At 32.9% G+C, this 18,338-nt stretch overlaps 2 protein-coding genes and 1 pseudogene across 2 annotated transcripts; all 3 read left to right on the forward strand.

Moving 5' to 3' along the window:
• The first annotated feature begins 2,907 nt into the window (after window positions 1-2,907).
• Window positions 2,908-4,484, forward strand: LOC120158958 (epoxide hydrolase A-like). Its single transcript, XM_039169671.1, has 5 exons — window positions 2,908-3,153; window positions 3,477-3,644; window positions 3,742-3,977; window positions 4,157-4,417; window positions 4,449-4,484. The coding sequence occupies exons 1-4, from the start codon at window positions 2,947-2,949 to the stop codon at window positions 4,401-4,403; spliced, it is 858 nt and encodes a 285-aa protein (XP_039025602.1). The 5' UTR covers window positions 2,908-2,946; the 3' UTR covers window positions 4,404-4,417; window positions 4,449-4,484.
• A 1,022-nt stretch (window positions 4,485-5,506) lies between these two features.
• Window positions 5,507-8,891, forward strand: LOC120158966 (E3 ubiquitin-protein ligase AIRP2-like). Its single transcript, XM_039169682.1, has 6 exons — window positions 5,507-5,698; window positions 6,721-6,723; window positions 7,068-7,224; window positions 7,307-7,373; window positions 7,461-7,695; window positions 8,448-8,891. Exons 1-6 carry the CDS (start codon window positions 5,628-5,630, stop codon window positions 8,656-8,658), a joined length of 744 nt encoding a protein of 247 aa, XP_039025613.1. The 5' UTR covers window positions 5,507-5,627; the 3' UTR covers window positions 8,659-8,891.
• A 1,693-nt stretch (window positions 8,892-10,584) lies between these two features.
• On the forward strand, window positions 10,585-17,963 carry LOC120159486 (annotated as a pseudogene).
• Window positions 17,964-18,338: the final 375 nt, after the last annotated feature.

The following is an 18,338-nucleotide window of genomic DNA, read 5'->3' on the forward strand; positions in this document are numbered from 1 at the left end:
ATTGTAAGTTACATTGATTTAAAGCTTTTAATTTTGGAATAAATATCATAATTATACATTAAAATTTAAAGCTTTTAAATATATATTGTAAGTTACATTGATTTTAACCGCTTACAAGTTAAAACCAACAATACAGATTCTAAAACACTTATCAAAAGCTCATGACCAATAGTTAATTGTCAGCTGTAATAAATATAAGGATAAACTACGTATTTAGTCACTAATCTATTCTTGCAGTTCCATTTTGATCATCAATTTTTTTTCTTTCAAAATCATACATAACATTATGATTTGATTCTGCTTTTCAATAAAGTGGGTTTGCGTTAGGCGTGAGTAAAAATTGACTCAACTAAAAAAATTGAGTTTTTTGGCTTAAAATTCAAATTTTTTTACTCAACTCAATTTGACTCGAATTGTAATTTTATAATCTCGACTCAAAAAGATTTTAAATTTGAGTTGAGTTATAAAATATAACTCGAATAACTCAAATTTTTTAGTAATTAATAGATTGATTTTAAAGTTTGAGTTGATGTATATCACATATAAAAAGAGTGAATTATACCATTCATCACTCAACTATCTTCTCTATCCTATTTTGGTCACTAAACTTCAATTTTTTTAATTTAATCATTAAACTTTTGAATTACTCCAATTTTGGTTACTCTTTGATGACATGAAATATTTTATTATTATTATTACTGTGATATGATATATTTTATTATTATTTAATACCATGTTGGATTTTAGTGAAAAAAATAAAATAATATAAATCCTTAATCCCAACATACAAACCCCAAACTCATATTCACTCCTACAGTGGCAAAACCTCTGCTATCCAACAATCTAATGTCGTCGATCAAACAACTTTGAAGTCGAGCAATGAGCTTTAGCGATACTTCCTTGAGTTGAATCATCCAAATGCTCCTTCCCCGTGAGGCCATCATCATTGGTGGCGGTTGCATTTCCATGCGCAAAACTGTCAAAAAAATTCCACCACCAACGTAGCTGTTGGCGTCGTCGGTGGCCACCATCTTTCCACCGAACATCGCAACATAAAACAAGTACGACCTTAATCGTCCAAAGTATTTGGGTTTAGGGATTGAGGTTCTTTTTACGGAGAAGGCCGTGAGGGTGAACTTTGATATCTCATCATCTAGGGGTGTGTAAATCCGGGTATCCGGAACTTCCGGGTCGACGATTTCTCGGCCCGTGTCCCGACCCGGATGTTACGGGTATTCGGTAAGTGGGTACCCGAATTTTGCGGGTATCCGGTAATCGGGTACCCGATACCCTGTTTTTAATTTTTTATTTTCAAATTATTAATTTAAAAAAATATATATATATACAAATTTAAAATGTTCGAAACTTCGAATTACATACTCTAATAACCAAACATAAAATTTAAAAGTTCAAAATACAAAATATAATAATCCATAATATAAATAATTCATTATATTTTATATAATTATATATAAAAAAATAAATAAAAAATAAAAATTAACCGGGTACTTGAATAACCGGATACCCAAAAAAAAAGATTTTGTGACCCAGGCCCGACCCTAGAAATGTCGGGCCGGGTACCCGACCCGGCCGGGTAATTTTTTTTTAGAGAATTACTCAATTTTTTTAGATCTGTGTCGGCGGGTCAACTGATCGGATCAACCGAATCGAATAATTTTACACACCTCTATCATCATCATGAATGGTGTTTCCATAGCGGATTAGATGGGTCTTCATCATCATCACCTATCCTATCCTTTTCGGTGGGGATCGGTGTGGAGTAGGTTAGGGATTGAATTGGGTGTTGATTTAGGGATTATGTTTGATTTTAGAGATTTAAAATAAAAAAATCAATTATTTTTATTTAAATTTTTGACATTAAACATTGACATATTTGTCATGTCACAACAACAACAACAATAATAATAATAAAATATATTCAATATCTTCAAAGAGTGATTAAAATAAGTGTAAATTAAAAGTTTAATGATTAAATTAAAAAAAATAAAGTTCAATTATTAAAATAGGAGAGAGAATATAGTTGGACAATGAATAGTGTAATTTATCCTATGAAAAATATGAAAGAATATATATGTATATTGTATGTAGTTATAGAAAACTGTTTAAATTAAAATAAGTGTATAGTAACACTAAAATTATTTACAATTAAATTTAAACATAAAATTGAACAACTCAAATCAACTTGATTTGACTTGACTCAAATTTTATAAACTCGATTCGATTTAAAAAATAAAATAAAATTTAAATTATAAAATAAAACTTTTCAACTTAAATAATTCAAATTTTTTTATTTAACTCAACTCAAGTCGATCGAAAACTAACCCATAATTTGGGTCATGGAATGAGGCTACTGGGCTTAAGGTATGGAAAATAAGAGTTAGGCTTGCGAGATGAAAGTGTGCTGGTGGGCTTGTACGTTGGTAGCAGACTAGCAGTGGGGTGAGCTTGGGGAAGGGTAAAGCGTAGGAATGTTAGATTCTGTCATTAAATAATAAAAAATCTACGAAGATTAAATTATAAATTTATCTTTAAATTATTTTAGATTTATCAAAAAAATCTATAATTAAAATTTTATATAAAATTCAAGAGTAAAATAAAATTTTATCCACTCATTAAATATTTTTATATTTTTAATTTTGTAAAAAATTTATATAAATTTTAAAAATTTAATTTTTTAAAAGAAATATATAAATATTTTTTAACTTATTAAAAAACTAAATATATAATAAAGATAATTTACTCAAATATATATTTTAATAATTTTTTTTCCTTTAATCAAACACGATAATTTTATATTTTTCCTAAACTAACTAAACACAAAATATAATATTTTCAGTAATCTTATTGATATTTTATTCTTACCGAAAATCTTAGTGAAAACCCTCACTGTGTTTCTTACATGGTGTTCAATCTTCAGGTTCTAACATGGTGCTCTTCTTACATGGGCTCCCGGAGATATGGTATTCATGGCGGCACCAGATGATAGCTCTCGCCGATGCTGGATTCCGGACCCTTGCACCCGATTATAGAGGCTACGGACTATCCGACATACCACCCGAACCTGAAAAGACAACCTTTGCTGACATCGTTGCCAACCTTGTTGCTGTCTTAGATAATCTCGGAATTACTAGGGTCAAATTTTCCGACTTCTATAAAGTTTGAATGAGTTAGGGCTTGTTGGTTTGGTAGTTTTCCCGTTCAGATTTATGCGCACCATGTTACTGTCACTTTGCTCGAGTGAAGAACTACGCTATTGATTCTTTACCTTTGTTGCTTTGCTACTTGTTTATGAGCGTAGGCAGGGATGGACCGAAGGTGGTTGGGTGGGGGTAGTTCGCGTTAAAATTTTAAGTTCTCGTATATTTTATTTGTATTATCTATCTATAATCTGATTGTGAGAAATTTTAGAAGTTTGTCCACCTAATATAAAAGTCTGTTTCTGTCCCCGAGGGTAGGTTTTTGTTGTTGCTAAGGATTTTGGTGCCAGGCTTGCTTATCTGTTAACTCTCCTTCACCCGAAGAGAGTCTCGGGTGTTATAACGATGGGAGTCCCACATGTTCCTTTGGGACCTCGGAAGTACGGAGAGTCTCTCCCAGAAGGCTTCTACATGTCAAGATGGAGGGTATGTTTTGGATGACTAATTGTTGAAATGTTGGAAGTAATTGAAAAATGACTGTGTTTACTTGATTAAGTTATGTTTTGTTCCGGATTTCATGTAGGAACCTGGACGAGCTGAAGCCGACTTTGGACGATTCGATGCTAAAACTGTTGTAAGGAACATCTACATACTGTTCTCCAAAAGTGAAATACCAATCGCAGCTGAAAACCAGGAGGTCATGGATTTGGTGGATGCTTCTGTTCCTCTTCCACCTTGGTTCACCGAGGAAGATCTCACAACATATGGAGCTTTATACGAGAAATCTGGATTCAAGACTGCATTGCAAGTTCCATATAGGTATGGTGTTGTTTTCAGAACTGTTCGCATATATGTTCCGATTCTGAACACCTCATGGTCCTTTACTCCTTTTGTCTTCATGCATATGCTATAGCAGCAAGCTACTCATAACATCTGTATATACTGTATGAATATGTCTTTAAATTGCTTAGGTTTTAGTTGAATTTATGTTTTTGTAGGTCAATTGATGAAGACTTTGGCATAGCAGATCCAATAGTTAAAGTTCCAGCATTACTGATAATGGGGTGCAAAGATTATGTTTTTAAATTTCCTGGGATGGAAGAATACATAAAGTTTGGGAAGGCAAAAGAACTGGTACCTAATTTGGATATAATATATTTGCCTGAAGGAACCCACTTTGTTCAAGAGCAGTCACCCGAACTGGTTAACGAGCTGATTCTGGACTTCCTCAAGAGCCATATGTGATGGTGCCGGTCATCGGCGAACAATGTCTGATATATTGGTGGCGGTTGTATGAATCTTGAAATACTGTATGAATATGAAACACTGTTACTGTATGGTTTGATGTACTGGAATAAAACAAAGCCCCGCTGGTAGGGATGGATGGAGGGAGAGGGCGATTGTCCTCGACTTTGTACGCGTATTCTACAAAACACATTGACTTTGTTAGTGACTTTCAACAATGAACTTAGTTTATCTTAGCGGAATTTGTTAACTCTCATCATTGTTTCCATTTTATTATATGATAAACATTTAATTGAATATTTGTGCTTCACCTGAGGCCACATGAATCCAACATTACACATTAAATTGTTGATGGTCCTGATAGTTATTTTATCGGGTCTTCTCCTAATAGACTCTTATTCAAGTCAATACCTCTTTAGAATTCAGAGTTAGATAAAAATTTCTCATGCATTTCCGATTAAAAAGTTACTGTGGAAATAAGAAAAGAGAAGCGAAAAGAGATATTTGAGAGTTGAAATGATGAGAAATTATCGAAACCTGTACAAGCTGCGGTGGCATCGACCCGTACAAGCTGCGGTGGCATCGACCCATACAAGCTGCGGTGGCATCAGCTCTGGCTTTTGTCGTCGATGTGTTGATTCCGCTATTTACTGCTACTTTTATAAGACAATATAAGGTGAGGATTGCAGTAGTGATTTTGGTGACTAGCATTGTTTTGGTGATGTTTGGGCTTTGGAGTGGTGGGTATTTTGGTTGAAGGATCTTATGTCGAAAAATCGAAAAAGAAAGAAAATTTTGAATTAAAATGTCACGTTATCACTGCGTTAATAAATTAACGGAAGTGTGATTAAAAAAATTAATATATAAAATTTAATGATTAAATTGAAAAAAATTAAAAGTACAATGAATAAAATAGGAAGAAAAATAAAATAAAATAATTATTTTTATAATTTACCCTAATTCTATATATCCTATTGCCTTTAAAAAAGTAAAATCTATAGGAGTAGAGTATATAGATATGGACGCTCCACGATAGACGATGATCCACGTGTCAGCTTTTAACATCTTCCCTTCATTTTCAAATACGAAGCCACTGTCACCGGCACCTACAATCACCCACCAAAATCCAGAGAGACTTCTTCCTGCGTGCGTGAGAAAAACTTAAGCTTGGAGAAAGGGAATTAGGGTTTCTTTTTGGGGTTAGATTTTGAGGGGTGGGGAGAGATGTATATAGGTTCCATGCGAAAGTCTTTTAAGGACTCTCTTAAAGTGCTTGAAGCTGATATTCAACATGCGTTACATGTAACAACTTCTTCCGTTTTCTAACTTCCATTTGTTATATATAGAAAAAAATCAATGTTCTTTCTTCAGTTGCTTTTAGCTTAAGACAATTTGATTTTCACCCTTCAGTATTTGATTCTCTGCACCTTTTTCCCCAGGGAAAATATTGGGTATTAAACCATTTTTTAGTTCCTGAAGATTAAGAATACTTGATTTTCTTGAGAGGCGAGGGGGCTTAGATTTCTTTTTTAGTTTTTGCTGAAGTTATATCTTTCAGCTTATTATAGAAGGTTGAGTTCAGTTTCTTCTTCTGACAAATTTTCCCCCAAATGGACACTTTGTTTCTTAATTATGATTTATGTGTGCCATTTTTTGAATGTAAAAACTTATTTTGGTATCGTTAAGAGTAGCCTAAGAGTGCAATGTTTATTTTCAGGTTGAGTTCAGTTTCTTCTTCTGACAAATTTTCCCCAAATGGACACTTTGTTTCTTAATTATGATTTATGTGTGCCATTTTTTGAATGTAAAAACTTATTTTGGTATCGTTAAGAGTAGCCTAAGAGTGCAATGTTTATTTTCAGAGATTGATATATTCATGGAAGAACACAAGATTTTATGCTAGAGGGGCAAAGTTATAAAATTCCAGGGACGAAAATAGATTATCAATAGAAAACTCAAAGAAAATATCTAAAATACATGATAACACTGCCCCCGCCCCTCGGTCCATCCCAGGATATATTACATGTTTGTGAGGATACCTTTCGATATATTGATAAATCTTTGTTTTTATTTCTCTATCCAACTTCACGTGGCCAATGGGTTCCACTTGATTGTACTGCTTTCCATATGTTTTTCTTCTTTCATCACTATATTGCTAGCATGAATATCCAGTTATCAACTACTGGTCCCAGCTTATTAATGCATGAATTTAGTGATTTGATTCTTATACATTAAAACTATTTTTGCTTTTCGGGGTTTTCTTTGTTAAACTGATCCGTGGATTTGATGTAAATTGCTTGTAAATAGAATAATTTAGTAAGTACCGTTGTTATGACAATGATTAGTTAGTTAAGTTCCTGGATCTCTATTTTACATTGTTAATGAAGACCTTCGAAACAAATGCCGGTATCTTAAACAGCTATTAGATAAAATATTGATTTCTTTGTCGATGCTGAACCGGATTTCCACGAGTAGCTAATATGGTTCCTCTGAATTTTAGTGATAGAATATAAGTGAACTTCTAGGTGAAACCATGGCTGTTGCTCATCCTGCGTAATTCTGCTTTGCAGTCATGGTTGTTAACAGATATATTTTCGCGTGTATTGGCTAATATTATCACTATGTTCTTCTCGTTCTGTGTAATTGTCTATCATGAAATGCAAGTTGCAGGGCTTCAGATTTTCCAAGGGAATATGATGGGGCATGCCTTCAAATGAGAATGTCATACAGTCCAGCTGCACACCTGTTCTTATTCTTGGTGCAGTGGACTGATTGTCACCTTGCAGGTGCTCTTGGACTGTTAAGAATCCTAATTTACAAGGTTATGTTTTGTTACTTCATGTTCAGCTAGTGTTTGTAATCTTGAAAAATAGTTGTTTTCATCGTTGTATCATATCCTGTAGGTTTATGTGGATGGAACTACCACGATGTCTACGCATGAAAGGAAAGCAAGCACAAGAGAGTTCTATGGTATCTTTTCTCAATCCGAGTGTTTTGTTTCTCTTCGAGTGCACTTATTCCGAGTTGTTGTAAGGCTTCTGAGTTCTTTGTATCCAGCTGTTATCTATCCCTCATTACTGCAACTTCAGAGGGGTGTCACTGATACTGAAGATAAAAAACAGAAAGCAGTGTGCATGGAAAGATACCGAAGAAATGAAGATGAAGAGTATAGGCAACTTACTGATGTTGATGTGGAAAGGGAAGAAGAATGTGGAATATGCATGGAGTTGAACAGTAAAATCGTGCTGCCGAACTGCACTCATGCCATGTGTTTGAAATGTTACCGTGATTGGTATTCTTCCTCTCCCCGCCTTTCTTTCCCTTATTCCTCTCTCTTTCTGCTTCTTTCATATCTTTGCTCCGCTTAAAGCAGTTGTTTTTTTTTCAACATCAACCACGCATTATCATGTAGAACAGACAATTTGATGTTTTCCTTCCATCTTTGTAAGAAGGAACCATACTTGTCATCCAGTATAGTCAGAGTTGCTTCTGATTGTTTTTGGGTTTTCTACCGTGTCCTGACTTCAAAATTATTGTTTTCTAACTCTCTCTCTCTAATCACAATATATATATTTGTCATCACTCAGTGTCGGGTTTTCAATCTCTTTCTGTTTTTAAAAACTGTTATTGTCATCACTTACCACATAAGTGGAGACGGATTACCGATTGGTCCATGTATTGAAGATTGTTTTTTGTTACCTTTAAACCTAAGGGCACTGCTGAATCTATCTTGGATAGTGTTCTTGAGAAACAACCGAGTAAATATTCTAGGTTGATTCCCCTTTTTTTTTTGCATAGTTTCCTGATCCTTCTAGTATGATTAAAACTCGGAACAACTGAAAGTAGAGCTGAGAAGTACTAGTGTTTGACATATACTATCCAGTAATCTTTATCTCTAGTAACTTTGCAATGCAGTCTCTTCCTTTTCTTTTACAATCCTTAAAACTGTTGTTGGTCTATCTGGTGTTTAGAGGTTTGTCAATGGATGATCTATTTGCAGGTAGTCTTTATTATCATGATTAATCATTTAATCATGAATTGCAGGCGGGCAAGATCACAGTCGTGCCCCTTCTGTCGTGATAGTCTAAAGAGAGTCGACTCGGGGGATCTCTGGGTATATACTGACAGTCGGGATATAATCGATGTGGCCACAGTGACAAGGGAGAATCTCAGAAGGCTTTTCATGTATATAGATAAATTGCCACTAATCGTCCCCGATACCATTTTAGATACTTATGATTCCCACCTAAGGTGATTAAATACATTCTAATATATAATATCTTATATCCTGTCGAAGTATTTAGTGTTTGATTTATGTCGATTACATAAAGTTCGAATCGCTCGATTCGGAAAACGTAGTTTAGGTCAGCTACTGCAATGGTTTCCATGCCCAAGTTATTGTGGGGCTGGTGCTGAAGTTGATATAGGAGCCCTTAAAAGTTGTATTTACCACATTTGTACATGCTTGTATAGCCTAATGCTTAATGACGAGAATCATTTGCTAATTTTATATGCTTTTTACTACAGTTTTCTGTTTGATACCTTTTGAGGATATCCTTAATTTTTTTTTCATACTTTCTACTCTTATTTGGATATACGTTTTCAATGATTAAGTAAGATCATAGATAAATATTATCTTATAATCAAAATAAGGTTATTGAGATGTATAGTCAAGATCAGAAAATCAAAGAAAGGATAGAGAGCACCAGTCTGACATGTACAACCAAGAGTGGCATAGTTGAGACAATAAATCATCTCTAAATTTTTGTATAATCATTTTAATATGAATATTTTGTTTTAGAAGCTTCGATAGTCGAACGTGGGACTGCCTTTGAGTGAGAGAAAAGTCTAGAATACCCTTATAGGCCAAGATTCCTATATATATTACAATGACTAAATTTCTTTTGTGTATTATGGTCGGACTGCCTTAAGTGCGAAAAGGAGTAAAATACCTATTATGAATGAAAACGACTAAAAAATCCCTTATAGGTGAAAATTCTCAAGATACACTTATTACCAATAGTAATAGTTTTTGATTAAGATGGTGAGAATGTCATTACTTCCAAATTCTTACGTATTACAAAATTCCCGTCATTTTGAATAAGAATATCCCTAGAATAATGAATTCTTTTCATATGTATCATTCTCAATTCTATTATTCGTGTTTTACTCAAAATTGTAAGCATAATAATAATAATAATATACAAAGATTCAGTAAAATATTAATAAATTTGAGTAGTTAAAATTATTTTATAATTTTAATATTTAATATATTAAACCTTTATAATTTTATGAGGTGAAAATTGATTTTGTTATAAAACATATAATTATTTAAAATAATATCTAACTCCTAGTTTTTAAAAAATAGATATTATACATTGAAAAATAATATCTTTATCCACTCAAGACCATAATATTATTTTTTTCATATTATATTATATTTTATATAAATAAATATGATACTTATGAAAATTATTTTAAAAAATATAAGTTTCATATACTATTTATATTAATTTCTCAAAAGTTAGATAATGTAATAATTAAAATATTTTTATGAATTTTCATTCAAATATTTATAATGTAATATTAATGTTTAACTTGTTGAAATATATATATATTACATGGATAATTTGGTAAAATATGCATCCATGTACTCTTCTATTTTTTTAATCGAACATCGTAATTTTACATTCATGCTAAACAAACCAAACAAGGTAATATAACATTCTCAGAGTAATATTACACTCCAGTAATCTTATTCTCAAAGGTAATCTTACATTCTGTGAACCAAACGCCCCTAAAATATTATATCATTAAAATCATGAAATATGGAAGAGTAAAAAACCCAGAAGTGAGATAAAAAAATTTCTCAGGAGATAAAAATTATGAATTAACTCAGGAGATAGAGAAAATGAATTTTTATGTAAAACATGATTAAAAACACATCTAATAAATTTAACATTATCTAAACTTGTTAAATGATGATAATTTTATTATTAAAAACTATTCGAATATATTTTTGTACAAATAATCTTTAAAAAAACATCTAATAAATTTATGTTCAGAATTTATGTCTGCCATTAAAGATTGAAAACACACGTGGTATATGTCCTCAACTTGATGGATTTGTTGAGAGTATAAAACAAGAGTGAAACAAAATATACTTGAATCATCACTTGCAATGGCCACCGAATTCCCAACAAAATATTGTGTTGATAGCCATTTCACCGCCCACCATCGCCTTAACCAAGTTTTATATCATAACCCTCTGCAGTTGATGATGGTGGTGGCGCAGCGGAGGAAGGCGGGGCCGACTCCGATAAAAGCGACGACGGGGGAGCAGTTGAAGGTGAAAGCTGTGGTGAGGGTGAAGTGTGATTCCAAGGAGTATGTGAAGGATATGATGTTGGGTTGGTTGGATTCAAACGCCCATACTGCACACACAGGCGTTGTTCTTCAGCTTGTTAGCGCTCAACTTGAACCAAGTAAGCTCCTCTTTTCTTTCTCCATTCATTAAAAAAAAAATTCCAAATTCACAATAAACATATGTTGTAATAAAAGGACAATAATTTTAGATATAAAAAATAAACAAACTCGTCAACAATTTATAAAATAAGTGGTTAAAAGCTCTCAGTTGTTAAATAAATTCTGAAAATAAATTTATCATTAAAAATTTAATAAGACACAAATCCAAAAATAAAAGTATACTTAAATGTGGAAAAAGAATATACATTTAAGGAATATCAACACTACATATAATATAATGTCTATTGTAATTCTATATTTAAAATTTTAATTTAATTCAATTTTTATAAACTACTAACACTATTATTGAAGAACACTATTTGATGTTTACATATTATACACATAAATAATTATACTTATCATATGTGAAAATATATTTATTTATTTAAATATGCATAAAATATTTATATGTATATTTGAATCACAAATTAAATTTTATGTATAATAATTATAAATTAAATTTCATGTATCGATCACAAATTAAACTGATAGTTATATGTAAGTTTGATATTTATCTCGAAAAGATTTAAGTTATTAAATTAAGTGGTAAACTTATACTAGCTGCCGTCTGTGTTACTAGTTTGTAATTTTTTAGTATAATCATTATTATCTAATTTATTAATCGATTAATTTAGATTGAGTACTGTAAATACGATGACAGTCATTTCAACTCAATTTGCTCCATTTACAAACATCATGATTCAAATTTCTAACCTTACTTAAGGGAATGCCATCCTACGAAACCAACTAATTATTGATATTAATTTGTACATTTTATTTTGATCTTAAACCGATACGAGTAGTTCAAATTTTATTTTGATCAAATCTTGATGCATTTCGGTCTTTGTTTTTTGAATATCAACTTGTACTGATGCATTAACCACCCATATGGATTGACACAATGTCCTAATAATTAAAATTTAATATTTTTTGTAGTTATATTTAAAAATATATAATAATTAATATTGATAGTGAAAATACTGGAATAATAATTGTAATATCAGCAGCCATAGAAGAAGCGAAGAGCTAAGTAGTAGGGGTTACGGAAAGCAACCCCACTAGACCGTACACATGAATTATTAAAATTGATATGTGATATCTTTATCATCAAGTGGTTTTAATAATTAAAATAATTTTTTTTTAAATTTTAAATTCGAATAATTGTATCTATAGAATATATACGTTATCAATTGATTAAGAAAATTGTAAACCAATGATACCTTATCATCTCAAATTATCGAGAAAAAAAATTGAATGAAGTTTATTTTTTTTTGAGGTCACACAAATTTGGTGTGGCTAAACTCAGGGTTTGTTGAGTAGAAATGTCAAAGAGAATTGGGTTGGCAAACTGACGAGAAATAAATGGAATTGAAAGAGGTGGGCCAGCAAGACCAGTTGGTGTCTTATTACAACAATTAATGTGCCTTCCGACAACAATATTTAAGGATTCAGGTACGATCGTGTAGGTCATGTAATCCTCCGTCTTTTGTTTTCTTTCTCCATAAATTGTTGTCGACTTGTCCTCCAACTCTACTCTCGGATCAACCGCCTACACATTTCTATAAAAAGAAACAACAAAATTGTTGATCTCTAACTCAACGCGCCTACTTGTCTGAAACCTACAAGACAATGTAATCCCATTGCATGAATTTGGTTGTGAAATTTATCAAGAATAAGAATCTTCATGATTTATAAAACATAAATACATATGAATGTATGTGCGTCCACTCATAACAGTCTTCGTTCAATTTGTTAAAGTTCTATCGTAGTCGATTCAACCACCATTTAACTCGTGTAAGACCTTCCCAAGAGAGTTGTAGCATAGAGCAACACAATTATCAATAGTTATATTAGTCACGACACGTTCATCGATTGTGAGGTAGTCATAACTGGAGTTAAACATCATATTGATTGCAATTTACAATATTCAAACACTGGAAAAATGTACTCAAATATGGCTTGATTTAATAACCGGAAATGTGATTAAAGAGATATCTTTTCAAAATGTGAATAATTGGATCGAGAACACAGTCTTCGTCCTGTTAATTTAGAATAAATATATTAATTAATACAATATTAAATAAATTTAATTAATAATAAAATTAGGTTTAACCATATGTGATTAATGGGCTAAAATGTGATTCGCATTCAATCTAAAGAATTTTTATCTTTTAACAGTAATATATTAACTATACGAAAAAATTAATAATTATTTACAATTAAATATCGAACTCTTAAAAATACAATATCTAATCAATTAAATAACTACAAAATAATACTAAATAAAATCGAAACTTATCAAATACTCGAAATACACCTGTTTTTTTTTTTACTGGGATTAATAAGATTTTTGGTTATGAAGTTGATTGTGATCATGAGTTTAACCATTGAGTAAACAGTAATTAATTTTGAGTTGGATTGTGGTGGGTTAGAAGATCGGGAGAAGCCAAAGCTGAGCAAGGAAACAAGGATCCACTGGTCCAGAAAAACGAGAAGGGTCCAACCACATACTTTCTCAGCTCACAAAAGGGTCTTCTTCTCCTACAAGGTTCAATTCTTTTCTTCTCTTTTATCTCATCTATGTGTTAGGTCCTTAAACAAAAAAACTGGGCACATAATAAACACTTATAGTATCCGATCTAGATTAATCGACTAATACATTATATCGATAAAATACCAACATTTTATAAGTAAGGTTGGGAGTTTGAATCCTAACATTGCTATGGGAGAAAACTAGGTTGGAAGAATCATTTCATAATGGACCTTTGTAGTACTCATCTGGATTAATCGGCTAATGAATTAGATATCGACGATATATCAAAATTATTATTATTATTCAATCACACTCTTTTTTAAATAGTCTGATGTTATTACTAGGTAATATTTGTTTAGAATTTTATTAGTCTATTGGTAATGTACACTCTCTATAAACTCAACTTCTTGAATCCAGATCTTTAGAGAAAATATATAATATTTTCTTTTATCATTAAGATCACTCAATGAGTTCTCAATTACACACTTAACACTATGAAAATACAATCAATCATGTTCAATGTTCAATCAATAATAAACTTACATTTCAGTTCGATATTTCAGTTGAGAGAAAAAGAACTGAAGGAATTAAGAGGAGAAGGGGGTGGGGATGAGATTAGAAGGTTTGGGACTAGAATTTATGAGTATGATGTTTATAAGGACTTGGGGAATCCAGATAAAGGAGATGAGTTTGTGAGGCCAATTCTTGGAGGTCAACATCACCCCTATCCCAGGTGTTGCCGATCTAATCGTCCTCCAACCAGTTCAGGTTTCTTTTCTATTCTTTTTCTATATTTACGGTATCGATGTGTTAGTCTATAATACTATGTGATAATTCATAATGGATAATAACGTGGTAGAAGGATAAACTTTTATGTCAGATGGTGCAAACTTTTATATTAGTAATTTATAGTTATAAAATTAGATCGATGATCAATAAAAATTACAAAAAAAATACTAAAATTATATAAAAACTTATTTTTTTTCAAGAATGCGATCACACTCTTAATCTATCATTTTTTGGGTTTGGTAAAGAAAGATATTTACTTTGTTAAATGGCACATATGAGCAAATTTGTTTGGATAGTTCGTCGAAAAAGATGAATTTTTTATAAGGGATGATGTAGGTTTTATTTGTTCAAATGAGGTGAATATTATAATGTTTAAGGAAAACATCTGAATTATCTGATGTCTTTGAAAGAAGACACAACGTCTTCTCGTGTGTTTGTTTAGGAAAGACGTCGAGTTTTTTATGTGTATTTATGAAACGTCTTCTCTACAATGGGTGACCCGATAATCTTGTTTCTTTTTATAAGGGATGATGTAGGTTTTATTTGTTCAAATGAGGTGAATATTATAATGTTTAAGGAAAACATCTGAATTATCTGATGTCTTTGAAAGAAGACACAACGTCTTCTCGTGTGTTTGTTTAGGAAAGACGTCGAGTTTTTTATGTGTATTTATGAAACGTCTTCTCTACAATGGGTGACCCGATAATCTTTACCTATGTAATTTCTTTTTCACTTCTCTACTTAGTGATTTTGTCGGCACAGATGTGAAGACGGAATCTCCCACAAGTAAATACATGCCAAAGTATGTTCCAAGAGATGAAGCATTTGAGGATCCGAAGAAAGCGGCACTGAGAGACGGGAAGTGGAAAGCAATGCTCAGTAGTGCATTCCCTATGCTGAAACAGGCATCATCCAACACTCAAGTCATCAACAATTTCTCCCAAATTACTTCACTTTATAAGCAGACTCCACCTTTTGAAATCAATTCAAGGCATGATGCATCTTGGGGGAATTTGCTCCATCACATGATCAAACAAAGCATTCAACATGTTTTCAAGTTTGACCCTCCAAAGCTCATTTCCAGTAAGCTCTTCTACTCAAATTTCTTCCTACTCAAATGCTTGATCATGTGACCAATCCCAAGATGATCCGACACAAATACGAATGCATTAAATTTGTTGTTGTAGGGGATGTTCCATCATGTTGCTTAAGAGATGATGAGTTGGGACGTTTAACCCTTGCTGGCATGAATCCCTTAAGCATAGAAAGGCTAAAGGTGAGCAAAATGGTCAATTACAGTAAATAAAACTGGGAAATTTGGATCAACTTATGCTAAAAACGTGTTCTTTTTTCTTTAGATCTTTCCACCAGTAAGCAAGCTGGATCCTTCTATCTATGGCTCTCAGGATTCAGCCTTAAAAGAAGAACATATCATTTGTCACCTTAATGGGATGACTGTACAGCAGGTATGGCAAAACAAGAACATATCATATGTCACCTTAATCACAAAATATATAATATGATTTGGGCTTTTTTTCTAGAGTAATTACCATATTCCGATATATATTGACTAAATTTATTGATATATTGCTCAATTCATTTGATGAAAAAACTAGTTGTGCTGTGAGTTTACTCATACTTTAACAAGTTTTAGATTCGTTCATTTGTTACGAGAAGATTTGATCATTTCATTATATATTAGTTTCATATGCATTCACTAATACTTAAGCAACTAATTTCGTTATTGTTCTTTTATTGCAATCAAAATTATCTACCTATTTATATTAGTGAGGGTTGTAAGTAACGCAAATAGTGAGTGAATTTGGAAACTGGATTACCTATAATTAAAGAGTGGTTGGAGTGGATAGTTTCATTTGACAATTTTATTCCCCTATTTCTCTTATAAAGGGGATAACCATTCTTCCTAAACTGATACACATAGTTGATGAATATGTTTCTTTCTTCTCGAAAATTTTTTCGTCGAAGAGAATAACACAAATAGGTTTCACTTCTCCACTTTGGGTGCATGAAATTTAAAAGGCTGTGTTAATTTTGGGAGACAATGATCATTATAGTGATTACGTTAAGACCATGATTTGTATCACGACATAATAAAACACCCTATATCTTTTATTACTCTATTATTACTTATTAGTTAATGCTAACGATATTGTTTTACAGTGTTTTTCGCTAACACAAGTATGAAACATATTAATGGAAGAGAATATGTTCTTTTAGTAGATTGATTATGTTATTTTAATGGAAATTCATCTTGCTTGAACTTGTGTATACAGGCAATAGAAGAGAATAAATTGTTTATATTAGATTACCATGATGTTTACATTCCATTTCTTGACCGCATAAACGCTGATCCGACCAAACGAGCGTATGCAACTCGAACGATCTTTGTCTTGACGGATATGGGATCGTTAAAGTCAGTTGCCGTTGAGCTCAGCCTCCCAGAGAAGAACCGGAATGTGCAATCGAAACGTGTTGTCACACCTCCCGTCGATGCCGCTACCTGCTGGTTGTGGCAACTTAGCAAAGCTCATGTCTGCTCCAATGATGCCGGTGCTCATCAACTAATTCATCATTGGTATTTGCAACCTTACTTAGCTCTACATACTGAATGATGAATTATAATCAAGGAATTGACGGCTGCACAGGACCACAGGTTGAGGACTCATGCGTGCCTTGAACCGTTTATTATTGCTGCGTACCGGCAATTAAGTGCGATGCATCCTGTTTACAAACTCCTCCATCCTCACATGCGGTACACATTGGACATAAAAGCACAGGGTCGACAACTTCTTAATGCTGGAGGAAAAATCGATTCCCACTTTTTCACTGCGGAGTGTTCAATGAAGGTTTCTGCTTCTGTGTACCGGAATTGGTGGCGCTTCGACATGGAAAGCCTTCCCGCAGACTTGATTCGAAGGTACAACCTTAACCCTCCTCATTCATGTCGGATCTCATTTAACTCAAATCTTATTTCTACTCAGAGGAATGGCCGTACCTGATGCAGCCAAGCCACATGGACTTAAACTACTCATCGAAGACTATCCGTACGCAACCGATGGCTTGCTAATATGGTCTGCAATCGAGCAACTTGTGACAACCTATCAATGCCTGGTACCATGAATGTATCAACGTAGGCCATGCAGACAGACATTAGCGATGCGAGCTGGTGGCCTAAACTCTCGACTCCTAACGATCTTATCTCCGTCCTCACCACCATTACCTGGATTGCATCAGGGCACCATGCGGCGGTGAACTTCGGGATGTACCCTTACGGGGGGTATGTTCCAGTACGTCCACCGTATATGAGGCGACTAGTGCCGAACAAAGACGAACCGCACTACGCAACGTTCCTAGCGGATCCAGAGGGATATTTCCTAGCATCACCGCCATGTTTAAGTGAAATGTTACACTATATATCTGTTCTTCACATACTTTCTTCACATTCAGGTGATGAAGAGTATTTGGGAGATAGAAAAGAGCTTTCAACTTGGAATGGAGAGCCTGAAATTTTGGAGGCATTCTACAAATTTTCCATGGAAATGAAGAAGACAGGGAAAGAGATAGAGAGAAGGAACGGTGACCCAAATCTTAGGAATAGATGTGGGGGTGGGATTTCACCATATGAGCTGCTTTTGCCTTCATCAGGACCTGGAGTTACATGCAGAGGAGTACCTAACAGTGTATCCATTTGAAGAAACAAAGGGTTTCATACTGTTGGTAATGCTAAATGGCGTAAGAGCATGTAATTCCAACATTGTGTTAGTGCATGTTTATTTATTTTCGAAGAGATACTCGTGTTCGTTTGTTTAGCGTTTGCGAATATATTCACGAACATATTCGTTTAGTCTGTATTTATATGTTCATGAACATTTGTGTTTATGAGCATACTTATTTGAAAACTAAAAAATGGTAAAATTATGCCACTAGTGCTTAAACTCCTTAAGCTTCATAGTTTAAACTCTAAATTTCATAAAATATTCAATTTAATCCCTTCATTCACCAATATTTAAAATATAAAAAAATAAAAAGTAAATGAACTTCTAAATGAGCCATTAAACAAGTTAGTT

This window comes from Hibiscus syriacus, unplaced genomic scaffold (assembly GCF_006381635.1).
Source record: "Hibiscus syriacus cultivar Baekdansim isolate YM2019G1 unplaced genomic scaffold, ASM638163v2 tig00002841_pilon, whole genome shotgun sequence".
Classification (NCBI taxonomy): Eukaryota; Viridiplantae; Streptophyta; class Magnoliopsida; order Malvales; family Malvaceae; genus Hibiscus; species Hibiscus syriacus.